Raw genomic sequence first — 15,708 nt, 5'->3', positions numbered from 1 at the left:
TGAACCATCTATGGCGTTTACAATATATACTTTTCTTAGCTTGCAGCACTACACATTAGTACTCATTATTTATTTATTTATTTGAAAACACCTACGACTGTACCATGAAACTATAATAAAACAAGATGGAACAGAGCTCACTGGAATTTCGCCCATGTTTTACACAGCTAGTCCAACTCTCCACAGCATAATATGTGGTGAGCTGGCTGGTCACTCTCCTGCTACAGAAGGAGAAATCCTCACGCGTGATCCTTTTCCCAAACCCAGAACTCTACAGTAGATAAACTGATACCAGGGTTTGGGTGACCAACTTAATCCAGAACTGAGGAATCCGTCAGGGACCCTGGGCGAATGGATGGGGACCTCAAGCGGATGGGATTATAGCACTATTTATTAATATTTACTACATTATATTACTTTGTTTTAATTTACTTATTAAATTTGTTTCTTTCATTCTACTTATTATAAGTAATTTTTGACTACTATATGAGTGGCTATACTAGGAAGAATGAAATAAGGGGGTCGTTTTTATGGTGGTCTTCAATGGGGGAAGTCGTTTTCTGAAGGGTTTTTCCCGACTTTACGCTTGACCCTATCTCAAATAGTGCCTTCACAGTTCTATTATGCTTCTTCCTTGGGTTCACCCACTTTTGCAAATCTCAGACTTGGGACTACAATCTTAAAAAAAATGCATTTTTATATGTTGACCCCAATATTGACCTTAACAAAACTAAGAAGTTCGTGAGCCCACAGCAGTAAATTGTGCGACTTGCAATATCACGGAAGAGGTTGTAGAAATTGTCGGGTTCTGCAGGAATTAACGGAACGAGGTAAAAATGACAGAGGATAGAAGTATCCGACGTAACCATCTACAGTATCGGCACCGCAAGTCTCATTTGTTCGTAACTGCTTCGACTACATGAACGCGAAGGCTTCCCTTCAGATGGTTATACTCGGGTCAAAACGACCTGAAGCTCGCTGCAGTTGCGTAAGAAGCAGCGGTCGAAGCAGTAAGCTAGCGGTTGTGATCGAAGTAGGACATCCGATATCTCCATTCATCTCTGCAGTCCCAGTGAGGTTGGCGATGGTTCGAGCTCGATCCCAAAAGCTACCTTGCTCCACCGCGCCGCTTCGAGCGCAGTCGCCTACGCAACTTCACAGATTAAAGGCATCACTCCACGAATCTGAGGTGGTCCGAATTTCAGGTGGAGTATTCGTATACGGGATAGTAGATTATGGAGAGGGGGTGATTCCGTCCATTTCTTCCTGATTGCCGTAAAGAACGGTCCGGAAGATGCGCGCGTGCACAAGGCTGGCGCGCTACAATCGAACTCGTTGTAGAAAATAGCGCGCCGGATCGTTCGAAGCCGTATCGTCCGGGCCGTTTTTTACCGCAATTAGGAAGAAATGGACGAAATCACCCTCCTCTCTATAATCTACTATCCCTTATAAGAATACCCCACCTGAAATCCGTACCACATCAGATTCGTGGAGTGATTCCTTTAAGCCGTATTCACCCAGTTATACGAAAGAGACATGTGTTAGCTGTTAACCCTTTTACGTTACCTTCACTTCCTAGAAAATATTACTCTTGTAAGTAGTGGTTTTTGCTCAGGGTGAACGGCTGAAGGAGCATGTGTCAATTAGAGTACTTTCGTACATAGCAGCTGAAATCATGCGTCGTTTTAGTAGACTAAAGGAATCGATAACCAACAGATCCAACAATATCGCACATCCTACTCATGGGAAGAAAGGAAAAGTAATTTGGAAAAAGTTCTCAAAAGAAGGTGAACAGACGAGGGGCGAAGTGAAGCCAGCGGTAGGGTCCACTCGAAGGTCGCAACCGCTGACTCACCGCGCCGCATCGAGCGCAACGCTTTTGCAACTGCAGTAAGCTTCAAGTCGTGCGGACCCTACTCGATCACCAACACGTTGGTGTCTGCAACGTTGACGATCTTTTGTTGTTATCGTCCACAGGTGTAAACGAGGTTGTGATAGCGACATCCAGCGTGGAGAGCAATATTCCCGGAGAGTACCACTCATTCGCAAAACCACCACGGTCGGTAGCATTGTTCCAACGTTCTTTCTTCTGGAAATTTTCATCTTTGCTTGGTAGGTCTCCAGCGAAGGCATCTCAAAGTGTGACTTCTTTCAGCTGAGCTAAATACTGTCAGCCTCCGTTCTGACACTACTTACCCACCAAACAAGAATTCGCATCGATCAGCATGGAAACTGATTCACTGAGTGTCGCATCGACACAGTCAGATGAGGATGGTCAGGTAACATACTGCATGTTCTCATTTTATGAGGGTCTAAAGCAAAAAGGTCTTCTCTAGTAGCTCTGAGAATGCAGAACCACCTGTTCATCTAGGCAGCAGTTGTGGAAAACACGGAATCGCTTTGCGTTACTGAGCGTACATCCGAAGGACAGCAGGACGATAACGGTTACAGTCAGCACTTCAAAAAGAACGCGACCAATACAAGCAGTAGCGCCAGTCGATCACCTGCACACGGTCGTAATTTTGTGGGGCGTGGCGGTCGAACGAGACAGGTTGGTCCCACCCAGGTCAACTAACATTTTGGTGTACGCGCGGCTGCGTCGCGGTCAACATTCCGATTCTTTGACAGCAGCCTTGTAAAGCATGTTTTAACACGACGCTCGATGTGTTTACAGTTCCAATCCCGTGGTGGTATGTTCAGTCCGGGACGTTTCGCCCAGACTCCGCCCACTTACATGGGTCGAATGTATGGCATGGCTACTCCGTGAGTTAATTTTCGCATGCATTCCTAGTTTACCCATCACTATAGTCGGGTCAGAACGACCTGAACATCCATGCAATTGCGTAAATGGCTGCACTTGAAGCGGCACGGTGGAGTGTTGCGACCGCAATCCAAGGGAGAGGTGGCTGACCCCTACTCATGTCTTCAGCCTGAGTGAGGTGCGCCTCAACAGGAACTCCTAGCTCTACCGCGTAGGTTCGTGGATAATCATTTGCATGGGGCTTCAGGCTGTTTTCTCCCGACTGTATCCCGCTTTTGAGTGAGAGGCTGTCGTATTAGCACTGGGAGCACGCGTAATATCCGCCTTCAGTACGAGTTCCAATTGATCTATGCCATCGTCGATCTAAAAGATTGTCGTTGGACTCTGTTGCCATTGGCGATGACTGCCAAGATTGCAGTTCCTTTTTATGTGGGAAAAATCACAAATGTTGGTCATCGTTGCCAACGACGGCGCAATGTAACGTTAAACTTTAGTTCCTATTCTTCCAATCTATACAACAAGAGTTACAACATGCATGGGCGAGTTCTTACAGTGGTGCTGTCTGACATCATTTTTTATCTTTTCGAAAAAAAAAGTCACTTCTTTTTCAGAATGGGGGTTCAAATGCCAGTTGTTCCACCATTCCCCGGCGAGTATTTCGAACCACAGGGCAGCTTATTCTCTCGTTCGTAAAGCAATTTTTATCTTAATTTAGTAGTTGTAATACCGACTATAGTTTCAGCTCGATTCCGAGTCCCAGCTGCTACGCCGCTGCGACACCTCAACAATCGCGGCGGAGGCCCGGACAGTCCTGGTGGAGGTGGCGGGGTAAGACGCCGAGCCAAAAGCCCAACATCAGTCCCTTCTAGCGCAGATGCTACGAGTCCGCAACAGAATCGCGATGTTGGACGAGACCGAAGAGTAAGGGAATGCAAGGAGAATCGTGACGAGGGCACCACAGCACCTAAAGCAGCGGAGGAGACTTGTGAGTGAAGCTATAAGAAGTTGCCCTCTTTCTGTGCCGGAATCCACATTTGCTAGAAATAACTTTAAAAAAGAACTATCGGATAACTAATATTCTTAGGATGGGATTCATGGCTGTCAATGGTTTCAATCGAACCAGTTCATTCGAAGAAAAACAGCGAAATCGTTCAAAGCGAACAATAGAGTGTCGTCTGACAATTCATATGCTGATTTCACTATTGTTTGGGAGCAAAAAGAACAGAACTTTTTTGAAGTAAAGAAAGCTATAGTCGATTAACTAACTTAAGGCTTGTTTATACTCCTATGTGTCGATGAAATTGGTTCGGTTGAATTCTGCCAAACAGTTTTCATGTCACGTGTTCTGGGATAGATAGCTGTTGACTTGTTGTCCGCGTAAGACTTCACACTGATGTTTCAGCACCATTACCGGCCAAAAGCGATTCATCTCGTCGTGATCACCAGAAATTTGCTGCAGCTACGCCGACAAACGACCCTCGTTCGTCTGCTCCTTTACGCAGCCTACGCACAGAAGTTTGTGATTGCATAAGATTATTCAATGATGGTGCCAACTTATAAGTCGGGTCAAAAAGGCCTGAAGCTCGGTGGAGTTGCGTAAGCGGCGGGGAACAGTGAGCAGTTAGGATCGAAGTGAGAGCGTCGTTAGCTTCTCGCAGACCGCTGCGATGAGTAGAGCTAGCGAGGGCACACCAATTCTTATTAAACTGCACTGAGCTTCAGTTAGTTTTGATCCGATAACAGTGCTGTTTTAGTCTGGTCGCGTCACCTATCCGCTGATCTACGTATCACCTGCGGGTTCGATTTCTGTCATTTTGTCGCATGCAGTTATTATCGAAATGTCGATCGATCGATGCGTTCGTGTCGTATGTCATGACAATTTCGCTGTGAGTATATCAGGCACCAGTCTTAGCGTTCATAAGATGGAAATTTCTAGGCGTTTATCAATGGACGAGGGACGGCATCGTGTATTTTACATAAGAAGGCCAGGATGCTGCACACTCGTGATATGGTCTACACAAAATTCTGTGAGTGTAGCAATGTTGATTAATGATCAGTACTTTAAAATAGGCTGGGATATTATGTCCGGAACTAGTGTTAGCAACTTTCAAACTGAGATTTTTGGCTAAAAAAATCTGCGGTGACTTTCCCGCTCAGAGTCACTACGAGAACTGTGCACCAACGGGATCTTCTTAATCAATGTGCGCACTTACGAGACTTTTTTTAAATCAAGGATTAGAGCTAGGATTCTTAGTACTAGCGCTAACCTAAATTTTCTGACCTAGTTTCGTACAGCTCTAGGCGAAAAGCCGTTAGGAAAGTTCGTAGGACCTATGATGAGTTTTTATATATTTGCACCACGTTCTATCACATTTCAGCCTCCACCAATGATCGATTGGCAGTAATAGGCGACGAAGGAATACTGTTCTCAATGAGCCATTTAAACGAAGCTTACCTTGTGTCCAGCCACATCAAAGGTTTTCTTTCAAATGTATCTTGTTCGTTTCATATTTTTGTAAAAAAAACATATATAATAATATATGCAAATCATATAGTTGAAGAACAAAACCATGATGTAAGGCACATCATATGATGCAGCCATACTCGTTTCAGGACCTTCGGCTGTATCGCTAGAGACGCTCGACTTCTCCTCGGGACACTTGGAGAACGACTTCTCTATCAGACTGTTCTACCACGAAGCCCAGACTGGCACTCAGGTTCAATGCTCTTCGATTCCTAATTCAAGGTGACTTTAAACAAAAAATACTAATAAATTTAGTTCACGGTGATGTCAAAGGAGATCGTTCATGAAGCGTCGTACGATCGTAAGGCAGATGGATCGCTTCTCATGCATATCAATGGTATCTGAACGTTGCACTTCACAATACTCCGGTCTGTACCAGTAGTTTGTAGGGATGTCGGTACGTCAGAGTCGTAACGGTGATGTCACTGTAGATGCTCGACCGCGAGTGATTCAGTGTAGTCCATCAACAGCCGCTGTATTCGTGCGGAGTTCATACATCGACATGGGAGTGCAGGTTGATTCTCTCTTAAAGGCTTCTGCTGTCTAGTCCAATTTTTTATTCCAATGGTGCAGGAATGGATGGATCACGAGTAACATCCTAGCAGCTATGTTTTGCGCAATCGCGAAGCGTAGGTGCAATCTGCTGAGCCAAGATCGTGTAACCACTTGGACTGTTTTTGAGTTGGATTGAGCAAGCGTTCGCCATGCTAAAAAAAGGAGCTTTTTCGCTAGACGATTGGAATTAGTCTACATTGATTCATTACAGGAAAGCGAAAAAGCCTATGTGAAACGAGGTCTGAAACGTGTCCACGTATCCCGATCAGGCATGGTGGTCTCGGACGGCAACTGCATCACTTCCATGGATCATTTCGGACGAATTGTCAGCAGTACCTGACCACACCTAACCAGAAACTTTCGCGTTTGGTGTGAATTTTTTCCGCTGGTTGTTGCCTATTTTGGAGACACCGTAATTGTTGTTTTTCTAGGGTGGCTTTATTGATTTTATGTTTTTCTCCTTTTTAGAACTTATTGAACTGGTGTCTATTCGGATCGAATAGGTTCGATTATTCGTTAGCTAGTCCATTGTTCAATGTGAGACATTCCATTGTACTGTTGGCGCCAACTCGGATGATGACAGAGCCGCCGTCGGCTCCGTTCATTCCACCCAAACCAACTGAATTCTCCAAAATTTAGTTCTCTTCACGCAAGAGGGTCATCGTACTTGTTTCATTGGTCCATTCAGTATGCCACAGTAGTTACATCACGCCCACATTGATGTCCGTGTTCGAACCCACCAATTTGTCTCGTCATTTGCCTTTGAAAAAGCGTTTTGTATTTGTTGATGATGTATTATGTTATTTTTTTAGTGTACTATGCACAGCAAAGCGACTCCGAAAATATGAGTATGTGGTTCCCCAAAAATTTCACATTCCACCTTTTGAATTATTTAGACACTCCATTCATCACTTCTAAGACATGTTACAGATCAGACATGCGGAAAATACCGGGCTGCTCTAACCTGCATAACTTCATATTGTGCGAATAACAAATTAATAATAACAAATTTGAGTGAAACATGGAGAAAATTCCTACTAGAATGCATAGGAACAAGTAGAGTAAAACAAGAGCAAAAATAAAACCTTAGGGTTCTCCTTTGGGGCTTGAGCTGATAATACATGATGTTTTCCAAAGTCTCTGGCTGTCCACTTTTCCACATTAGTCCAAGAAAGCTAAACACCAAGAGCTGCATTCCAACACCTCTTATTTCGTTTCCAAAGTAAAAATTTGGTTCTGCCTTTGAGAAAGCATGGAAAAATTGGGAATGCGGACGAATTTAAGTACTGGATGACTGCAATGAAAGAAAATGCCGATTGAAAAGCGAATCTAGTAAGCGTAGTAAGGGAGCGAGTGTGAAAAAAGCTCACATTCCTGAGTAAGAATGCTGAAGAACAACGATGTGTATGACTGCTTGCTACAGTCGGGTCAGAACCATCTGAACACTGGTGCAGTTGCGTGCAGCAGCTGCGCTCGAAGCGGCGCGGTGAACCTAACAATTACGACCGAGGGTCCCAACCCGATCGTAATCACCGCCATAATGCAACGCCTCGAGTGCTGCCGCTTACGAAACTTAACATGTTTCAGGTCATTTTGACCCTAGTATACCTTCATTAACGTCAATCCACTTCGCTGAATAACTTATTTGTGTTACATAATGACTGAGTATTCTCGTGATCTAACCTTTATCTCCAAGAAATCTTGCATGACTTGTCAACTCGGCTAATGTGGATCTTCGATGTTACGGCTGAAATGGTGAGTTTTGTTGATGGACCTTACTATATGAAACCGGGTCAAAACGAAATAAAGCACGGTGTGTAGTCGGATCGAAACGACATGAATCACGAGTGTATATAGTTGTGGTGCACTTGCGTACGCGCTCGAAAAGGGGCGGTGGAAGCAGTAGTTGGAGCCGAGCTGTGACCGTCGCAAACTGTAGCGATGGGTGGTGTCAGCAAGGATTTCACCACGCTCCAAGATACTACGCTTCACCGAAGCGCATCGAGATAAGCCGCGTACGCAGTTACGTACGTGTGTCATGTTGTTTTGACCCTACTATAGCTTATGAGCAGCTGCGCTCTAAGCGGCGCAGTGGAAACAGCGATTGGAATTGACGTAGAACCATCGCGAACTACAGCGATGAGTGGTGTTAGCAAGGGTCCCTCCTCGATCCTAACCGCTACTCTCCACCGCATCGCCTGCACTAGACTTCATGTACGTATACGTTGACTGTGACTAAAAAAATAAAAAGAAGTGATATTCTTAGTTTCGTGCTTTGTTCCATGAGACAACGGACCTTTCTGGCACTCTTGGGCAGAGTTAAAAGCAGCACACCATGAATCGGACGTGATGAGGGAATCCGCGTGAGAACTATAGATACGGTTGTAGAATGCGGGATCCGTGGTAGTTCCGCCCATTTCGCAATAATCATCCTGAAAAACGGCGTGGGATCCGCTTTAATTCCTACGAGGTAGGAAGGTTAGAACGCTCGTTTATGTATACGTTCCGGACCCCTCAGCAGCATTGTTTTCATTTCTTGGTTTTACTTGAATCCGTTAATAAGAGGGCGTCACCAATCTTCGACCGCTCCCATGTGGATGCGCACACACTCGCGCGCGCAACTGTGGCGCGTTGCACTGAAATCTTCGTCGAAAAACGTCGCTTTCCACGCCGTTTTTTTGCGACGACCAGGGAGAAATGAGTGAATCTTCCCGAATCCCGCAATTTACAACCGTATCCTTAGCTTTTGCGGCGGATTTTCTCAGCACGCCAAATTTGTGGTGTGCTGCCTTTAACTGCTGTTTTCAGTGTCGCTGCCCTCACATGTTTTTTGTTTGTATACTGGCATAGGACATTGTAACTATTAAACCGCTCTTGGACGCATCTTGCACTGGAAAAGTGATCTTTTTCTCTACCATCAGCTTTATCGCAGAAGTTGTTGCAAATCATGACGTGCAGTAGGAAATAAACATATTTTGAAGAACTCTCATTTCTAATGCATACAACTTCACAAGTGGTTCCAATATGCTGAACAAGGTGAGTTTTATTAAGCAATATTAAATTTTCCAGAGAATTATTTATTTAGGTTGCTAACATTGTCACTAACGTAGGTGAGTTGCTCTTTTTTTAATTTCCTATGATGCCTTCAACAATATGTATCTCTGGACCTTCTTACATTCTCTGCTTTTAAGGAGCACAATTAGCCGGGAACCCTGCTCAGCAACAAGTTTGGTCACTTAAAACATAGTTATGGTTGAGTCAAAACGACATGAAGCACGGACTGTTACGCAAGAGACTGCGCTCGGAAGCGGTGCGGTCGAAACAGCGGTTGGAATCGAGGAGGGATCATGGCGAACTGCAGAGGTGAGTGGCGGCAGTGAGGGTCCTTACGCGATCCTAGCCGCTACGCTCCACCGCTCCGCTTCGAGCGCAGCCGCTTGCGCAAATGTCCGTGCTTCATGTCGTATTGACCCGACTATGCAACTCAAAAGGATGGACATTTTCTGGTTTACAGCCGAGTGCGCTAAACCCTCGCAGTGCTGCATGTGTACGGTGTTCGCAGGTGAATTGTGTTCGTATCGTGCTGCGTCAGTGTGGACATATCAGTTGTGTTGCCTGCATCTTGGATCATTTGACGGTAAAAGGTGTTGTCAATCAATTTTTCTCTTTAAAAGTACCCAACTCGTTGCAGTTCTGGATTCGCGACAAATCTAAGGCCCGCATAAAATGTGTAAAGTTAACGTGTCCTCTGCGAATACACGAAAACGACATCAACGCGGTGTTAGACGAGAACGAAGTGGGTTTTTTTTCCGAAATGTTTTTGTGCAAGAACTATTTCTGTAGACCTCGTAAAAACTACAGCGCTACGAAGGTAACTTTCCTTTTTTAAGTAAGGTGCTATAATCGAGTCAAAACTATCTGATTTGCGATGTAATTGCGTGGACGCTTGCGCCCCGACGGGATCCTTTCTGGCCCTGATCGGACTAGCGAGGCTGAGTAAGGATCTCATTTTGCTACTTCGAACGCAACTGCAATGACAATGTGTAAAAAGTCAGCTCGTTTTTATCCGAGTGTAGATGATATCTCTGCGAGGTCTTGGAGAAATGGACATCTTCTACGTGAATACTTCTCGCATACATTTCTTGCACTTGCCGAAACGCTCGTGCGTAAATACTGAAAGTGAAGCTCTGTCCCATAGTTCTGTCCATTGATTTTCTAGGACGGTCTTAATCTGTTCATGCCTTTGGATCATCGCCAATGGTTACAGTACTACCATAACAAAGATGTAATCTATTATGCACTCGGTGGAAATCACTTGGTCAAACAGTGCCCACTCTGTAAGGTAAAATTAGCATGATATCGTTCGCTTAGCAGGAAAATGATCAATATTTTGTTTCAGTCTATGTACACAGAAAAGGAAGGCTGCAGTTATGTCACGTGTGCAAATTTGCGTTGTAGGACTAGATTCTGTTGGCAGTGTGGAGAACCTATTGAGAGCATCATGCATTTCACTGGTAACTGTTCCATACAGAATTTCGATCTATTGACTCAATGGCCCGTTTGTTCCGATCAGGTGAGAAGTGTCGAGTCGGCTACGATGACATCGAGCGCGGTTTGTTTTGGGTGAAGCTTGCTGTTGATTTACGAGCTTTCGCCCTAATTATCTACCTACCAGTATTCTTCTTGGCTTGCATGGTGAGCCTTTCCTCGTTGTTCTAGCCAGCTTTGAGCTTTCCTGGTCCTACTGCTGAGCAGCGGCACACATATCGTATATTGTCAGAAGTTTCAAGAAATTACTTCTGACGGAACCTTTGCGTCGTCACGTCGCAAGATCTGTCTCATTACTGTACGATTACACCTAACAGGTCAAAGCCGTCTTAAGATCGATGCTGTTGCGAAAGCGGCTGCGTTCGATGCGATGCGTAGAGCGTAGTGACTAGGTTCGAGTGGGAACCACCCATCTCTACAGTTCGCAATGGTCCCATTTCTAACTGCCTTCTAACTTCTAGCATTCTAACTGCCAGCTTCACTACGCCGCTTTGAGCGCAGCCAACAAACCTCGTCGAGCTCCATGTCGTTTTGACTCGACTATACATAACAATTTTTAGTTTGGCATTCCACTATATTTCTTTAGATTGGTATTCCACTTTTTGTCTTCTTTGCGTTCCCCACCTTTCTCGCTCAAAAGATCTACAACAATGCCACATCAAAGACGGATTTTCTGACCCCGGCAGAATGGGCCCTCGTCATCTTTAAGGTGCATCGTATGCTCTCTCACCTATGAGCACTCAATTTATGACTCAATGCCTGTATTTTTCATCATATGATATCTTTAAGATGGTTTGCATCGCAGTCGCTGGTTTACCTGTCGGATTATTTCTATCCCTGAACTCAATTGTCACTGGATCGTTGGTCTTCGCTGTGTACGTCGCCTTCGTGGTACTGAAAGTCACCCCATATGCAAAGGTTAGTTCCGTAGGGTTATTCTTACTTGTTCCATTGTTCATTTTGTTGTTGTTGAAACGTGTGTTGGTCATGGACTTGGCTTAGCAGCCATATTTATATGCATTTGCCTTGGCTGAGGTTACATGTTTGGAATCGAGATCGCCGCCGATTTCATGTCCATTTTGTACATAGATGTGAAGGTGGATGACGATCCCGCATGAGAGGCTACCACTTCCACATCACGCCAGATCTCCATTCCTGCCGCTTATAACTGAATACGTATACAATTCTATCCGACATTCATATTACGTTCAGACTAGAGCAATATTTATTTATAGCACCTTACGATGAGTGTGCGATTTTCGCAAATCCTGCGAATTAGACTTGAATAGTTTGACTTAGACTCAGCACATAGTGTCGCAACAGAGCAAAGACCTGTTGCTTTGCACCTCAATGGAGGAAGTCCGCGAACGGATCTAGATGATTGCAGATACTAGAGGAAGGCTATGACATCTTTCTACCAATGGCATCAAAAGCAGGCCTTGGACCATTTAAACAAATGTTAAAAGATGGGAAAGAAGCGAAGCGAAGAAGAAAACAACTGCTTAAAGAACAGGCAGAGATGGAAGCAAGCGAAAGAGCGGAGATTGTGGAAGGTTCGTTCAGAGCAGCGGGAAAAAATGTACTTGGGGGGAGGGAGAGGGGGAAACACTCCGTGGCGCCCTTATTTCCCGGGGCTCTAACTCATTTTTTTCCCTTAGTAAATTTAGTTTGCATGTCATAGATTGTCCTCTAAAACTAATGCTCAGGACTTAGAGCCTCGATTGATTTGAATATTTACTTCGAGAAATAAGGGCGCCACTGAGTGCCACCTCCCTCTCCCCCGCCCACATTTATCCCCAGAGTAGCTATTGCCTCATATTTTTGCCTTCTTGGTATTCACTTGAAGACAACGCTGGTATTATATGAAGTTAAGCTTCTTCGAGCACAAAAGGAACATCGGAAACAAAAGAATCTGGTACTGCTGGGACCTAAGAGCAGTGGAAACTTCGTCAACTCGAGAAAATCTCAAAGGAATTATTTATAAGACCGGATTTCAATTATTTACTCTCATCCTTCTCTTACATAAATAATGTTTATTTTTCTTTGAACTCTTGTTCATTTCTAGTGCAGCAACTGATTCGCTCAAAAACATCTATCGAGTAAGAATTTTACAAGAAATGATCATCACTGACTTACCTAATAATCTTCAGAGTCTTCTTATAAAAGCCGACAGTGGGATCATAATCTATATTGATTAGTTGTATGCCACACATAATTACTCCGTCATGGTTCTACTATTAAGCAAGCAAAAATCAGGAAGTATTGAGTTCTTCAGTTCGTACTGGTTCTCAGGAATAGTAGGGTCCAAACGACATGAAGCACAGTGCAGTGGCGAAAACGGGTGAGGCGGAGAGTATCTGTTAGGATCGAAATGGGACCCTCGCTAGCACCGTTACAGTTCGCCAGGTTCCTCACTCGATCCTAGCCGCTACGCTCCACCGCACCTCTTCGAGCGTAGCCGCCTACGCAACTGCTTCAAGTCGTTTTCACCCTACTGTACGTTGGCTAACTTCCTCACTCCAACCGAACTTTGTTGATTTTCTTGGGATAAACTTGAAAAACCTACACCTTGAACTATTTTGACATGATATCTCTGCCATGATCACATTGCAGCTACGGCTATAGTATAAATGATAGGTTTTTCTACTGTGACATCGGTAAAAAGCAGTTCTCTTTCTATACCATACCATTTCTACTGAGTGTCTATGGTGGCTGACACAGGCAGATGCCTTAGATCTGCTCATACATCAACGGAATTCTTTCGTGCTTTTCTGCACAACCTCAAACCTTAACTCATCATTTGCATAAATATTCGACTATTCGAATATTCCATGGTCTGTAGCTCGTGTGGAATGTTAAAATTCGCTTTTACGACAAGTACTGGTCTGAGTACATGGTATCGGAAGTTAACTTTACAGTTAGGACACAAATCGTTTTGTGAACTACGAAAATATCCTGTGCTTGACGGACATGACCAAAGCAAAGTGCCAAACATGACCCCATAAAAAATCTCAAAACAATCACTCACCTATAGCACACAAATCAGCACATTCTTCAGTCGAATCAATCATCATTTGTTATAATCATCAACATCATTTGTTTACAGATTTGACATTTGATTTATTACAGAAAATATGAACACATTGAAAATGGACGTAAAAGGATAAAGTATATAGTGTCTGGCGTTAATCAATCCGCTTGGGATGCGCCCCACGTCCAGTTCAATTCAGAATCGTTTGAGGTTTTACGAACGTGTAACTGGCCTACAAAATGACTCGCTGTGGCTAGCCGATGTGTCAAGTCAGTGCTTTTATCCTTCCAGACAAGTCTGGTGCCAATTTATCGACCTCGGAGAGATGAAGGCTTGGTGAGACAGTGGTGTATGGAGGAGCTATAATATTTATATACCATATATAATACAATATTTAATTACACATAATGTTGTTATATTTTGAAGTTTTGTTGTAAATGTTAGGGCGGGTGTAGTGTAGCGTTAGAGGTTCCGCTTCCTGCACGATCGATCGGAGGTTCGAATTCGCCCCAGTGCTCACCAAGCCTTTCATCCCTACGGGGTCGATAAATTGGTACCAGACTTGTCTGGGAGGATAAAAACACTGACTTGACACATCGGCTAGCCGCCGCAGGTCATTGTATAGGCCAGTTACACGTTCGTGAAGCCCAAACGATTCTGAATTGAAGTGAACGTGGGAGGCGCATCCCAAGCGGATTGATTGACGCCAGACACTTTATCCTTTTTTATCCTTTGTTGTGAATGTTTAGTTTTGAAGTCTTAAGTTTGAACAGTTCCGCCGTGTCATCTTAGCGACACCCACTCAGATGACAGTCACCAATGTCCAGTCGGGTTTTTGATTGTTTGGTAGGGATTTTCGTGATGCTTTCACCTTTCATACCGGGTTTGGGTTTGTAATGCACAAGTAGATCTACGAAGCTGTTTTTTTTCTCTGTCAATCTGTGAAAATGTCTATTTTTGAATCGACTGATGTCCAGTTTGAAATGAAAATGATATAGTTGTAAGACTGATTGTTATTGTCCAGGGAAGTTCCGCAATCAAATACTCCCATTTTAGAAGAGCTTACACTGATTTGGAAATCTATACATTCAAAAATTTTATGTTGGAAAGTAATTACACCGCGAAAAACTGCATGCTGCACAAGTGAGGCCATCTGTAAGTGTTGAAAGTAGCCGAGTTATTCCCATGTGATTCTCAATGATCAGATGATTTTAAGTTTTCTCTCCTTTGAAATGGAAGAGAAATTAATTCCTAATGAACTACGATGCTAGAGGGGCCATGATAGCAAATGAGGCAAAACTACAAAAAATAAGGCAAAACTACAAAAATTTGATAAGCAATTAGTTAAATTTTTCCGTTCTTCCTATGCTAATTTGCAAATTTGCACTGTGCATATCTAGTTACCACATTTCGCAACTCTGAGAAATTAACAAAAACATTTTGATGAATAATTTACCAAGGGCATCGTTAGGAATACATTGCAAAAATCACGAAACCGACGAAGATACGTTCTAGGTAAACTATTTCAAGAAATTAGGGGACTTCCACTTACACACAAACACATAGATTCTAGACCTCAGATATGGATGAATGGGAGATCACATACTGACAACTTTCTCACTGCACCCTCTCCACAAACTTGCTCCGCATGTCGCTGCAGCGACACATGGAGACACAGTGTACAATTAAACCGGCGGATCAACAACTGAATGTCCAAGTGCTTCAAAAATGGCTGTCCAAACCCTAGGGCTCTGCTTCGTGTGGACGGGCGACCAATGAGGGACCAATGGACCTATCAAACATGGATAATAAACGACACAGCCCTGAGCAATCCAAAATCTTTACGCGGACAGCCGTTGAATAAACAGTCGCGCTGTCGTGAAAGAGTTAAACTCGAGGTTACACATGGTAGGGCTAGGATATACATATGTAGTGTAGGATGAAATTCTATGTTAGAGCGCTGAAAAGATAAGCTCCCATGAAAAGACAAAATACCTCTTCAAATTGTCCTACAAATTATCCAGTGAGATCCACTCGCGTTCCATTTCAGCTTGAAAAAAAAAATCCCTTCATCATTTGCGTTATGTATTAGAAAATTTTTCGGAGATCAGTAGTGTCAAAACTCAAGTGTGTTTTAAAAAGTACGCGAAAAACTAGGAATCAGTGGTAATCCGAACTGTAGCAGAAAAATACAAGAAAATTACGAAGAAACATCGCCACCTTCTTTGCGGAAACGTTGATGAATGACATCAACGTGGAATAGTCGTCACAAAGGTTTTTGTTTGAAAA

At 43.7% G+C, this 15,708-nt stretch overlaps 3 protein-coding genes across 5 annotated transcripts; all 3 read left to right on the top strand.

Annotated features, from left to right (window-relative positions):
* Positions 1 to 943: 943 nt before the first annotated feature.
* Positions 944 to 2,159, top strand: RB195_005565 (uncharacterized protein; the record flags this gene model as incomplete). Its single annotated transcript, XM_064178151.1, has 3 exons — positions 944 to 1,077; positions 1,892 to 2,059; positions 2,156 to 2,159. 3 exons carry the CDS (start codon positions 944 to 946, stop codon positions 2,157 to 2,159), a joined length of 306 nt encoding a protein of 101 aa, XP_064035230.1.
* Positions 2,160 to 2,225: 66 nt separating this feature from the next.
* Positions 2,226 to 6,180, top strand: RB195_005564 (uncharacterized protein; the record flags this gene model as incomplete). 3 transcript variants are annotated; one of them, XM_064178150.1, is made up of 14 exons in its annotated part: positions 2,226 to 2,279; positions 2,372 to 2,551; positions 2,675 to 2,763; positions 3,373 to 3,446; positions 3,504 to 3,575; positions 3,636 to 3,746; positions 4,164 to 4,276; positions 4,516 to 4,647; positions 4,698 to 4,788; positions 5,140 to 5,238; positions 5,375 to 5,478; positions 5,541 to 5,622; positions 5,675 to 5,799; positions 6,052 to 6,180. In XM_064178150.1, the coding sequence occupies 14 exons, from the start codon at positions 2,226 to 2,228 to the stop codon at positions 6,178 to 6,180; spliced, it is 1,455 nt and encodes a 484-aa protein (XP_064035227.1). The 3 variants fall into 3 exon arrangements, with proteins under 3 accessions (XP_064035227.1, XP_064035228.1, XP_064035229.1); XM_064178149.1 differs by having other exon boundaries at positions 3,504 to 3,581; XM_064178148.1 differs by having other exon boundaries at positions 3,504 to 3,746.
* Positions 6,181 to 8,864: 2,684 nt separating this feature from the next.
* On the top strand, positions 8,865 to 12,320 carry RB195_005563 (uncharacterized protein; the record flags this gene model as incomplete). Its single annotated transcript, XM_064178146.1, has 12 exons — positions 8,865 to 8,876; positions 8,926 to 8,950; positions 9,032 to 9,066; positions 9,355 to 9,477; positions 9,532 to 9,636; positions 10,060 to 10,182; positions 10,240 to 10,354; positions 10,414 to 10,535; positions 10,975 to 11,097; positions 11,178 to 11,306; positions 11,776 to 11,941; positions 12,262 to 12,320. The coding sequence occupies 12 exons, from the start codon at positions 8,865 to 8,867 to the stop codon at positions 12,318 to 12,320; spliced, it is 1,137 nt and encodes a 378-aa protein (XP_064035226.1).
* Positions 12,321 to 15,708: the final 3,388 nt, after the last annotated feature.

Source organism: Necator americanus, chromosome I (assembly GCF_031761385.1).
Source record: "Necator americanus strain Aroian chromosome I, whole genome shotgun sequence".
NCBI lineage: Eukaryota > Metazoa > Nematoda > Chromadorea > Rhabditida > Ancylostomatidae > Necator > Necator americanus.
This window is presented reverse-complemented; position numbering and strand designations above follow the sequence as displayed.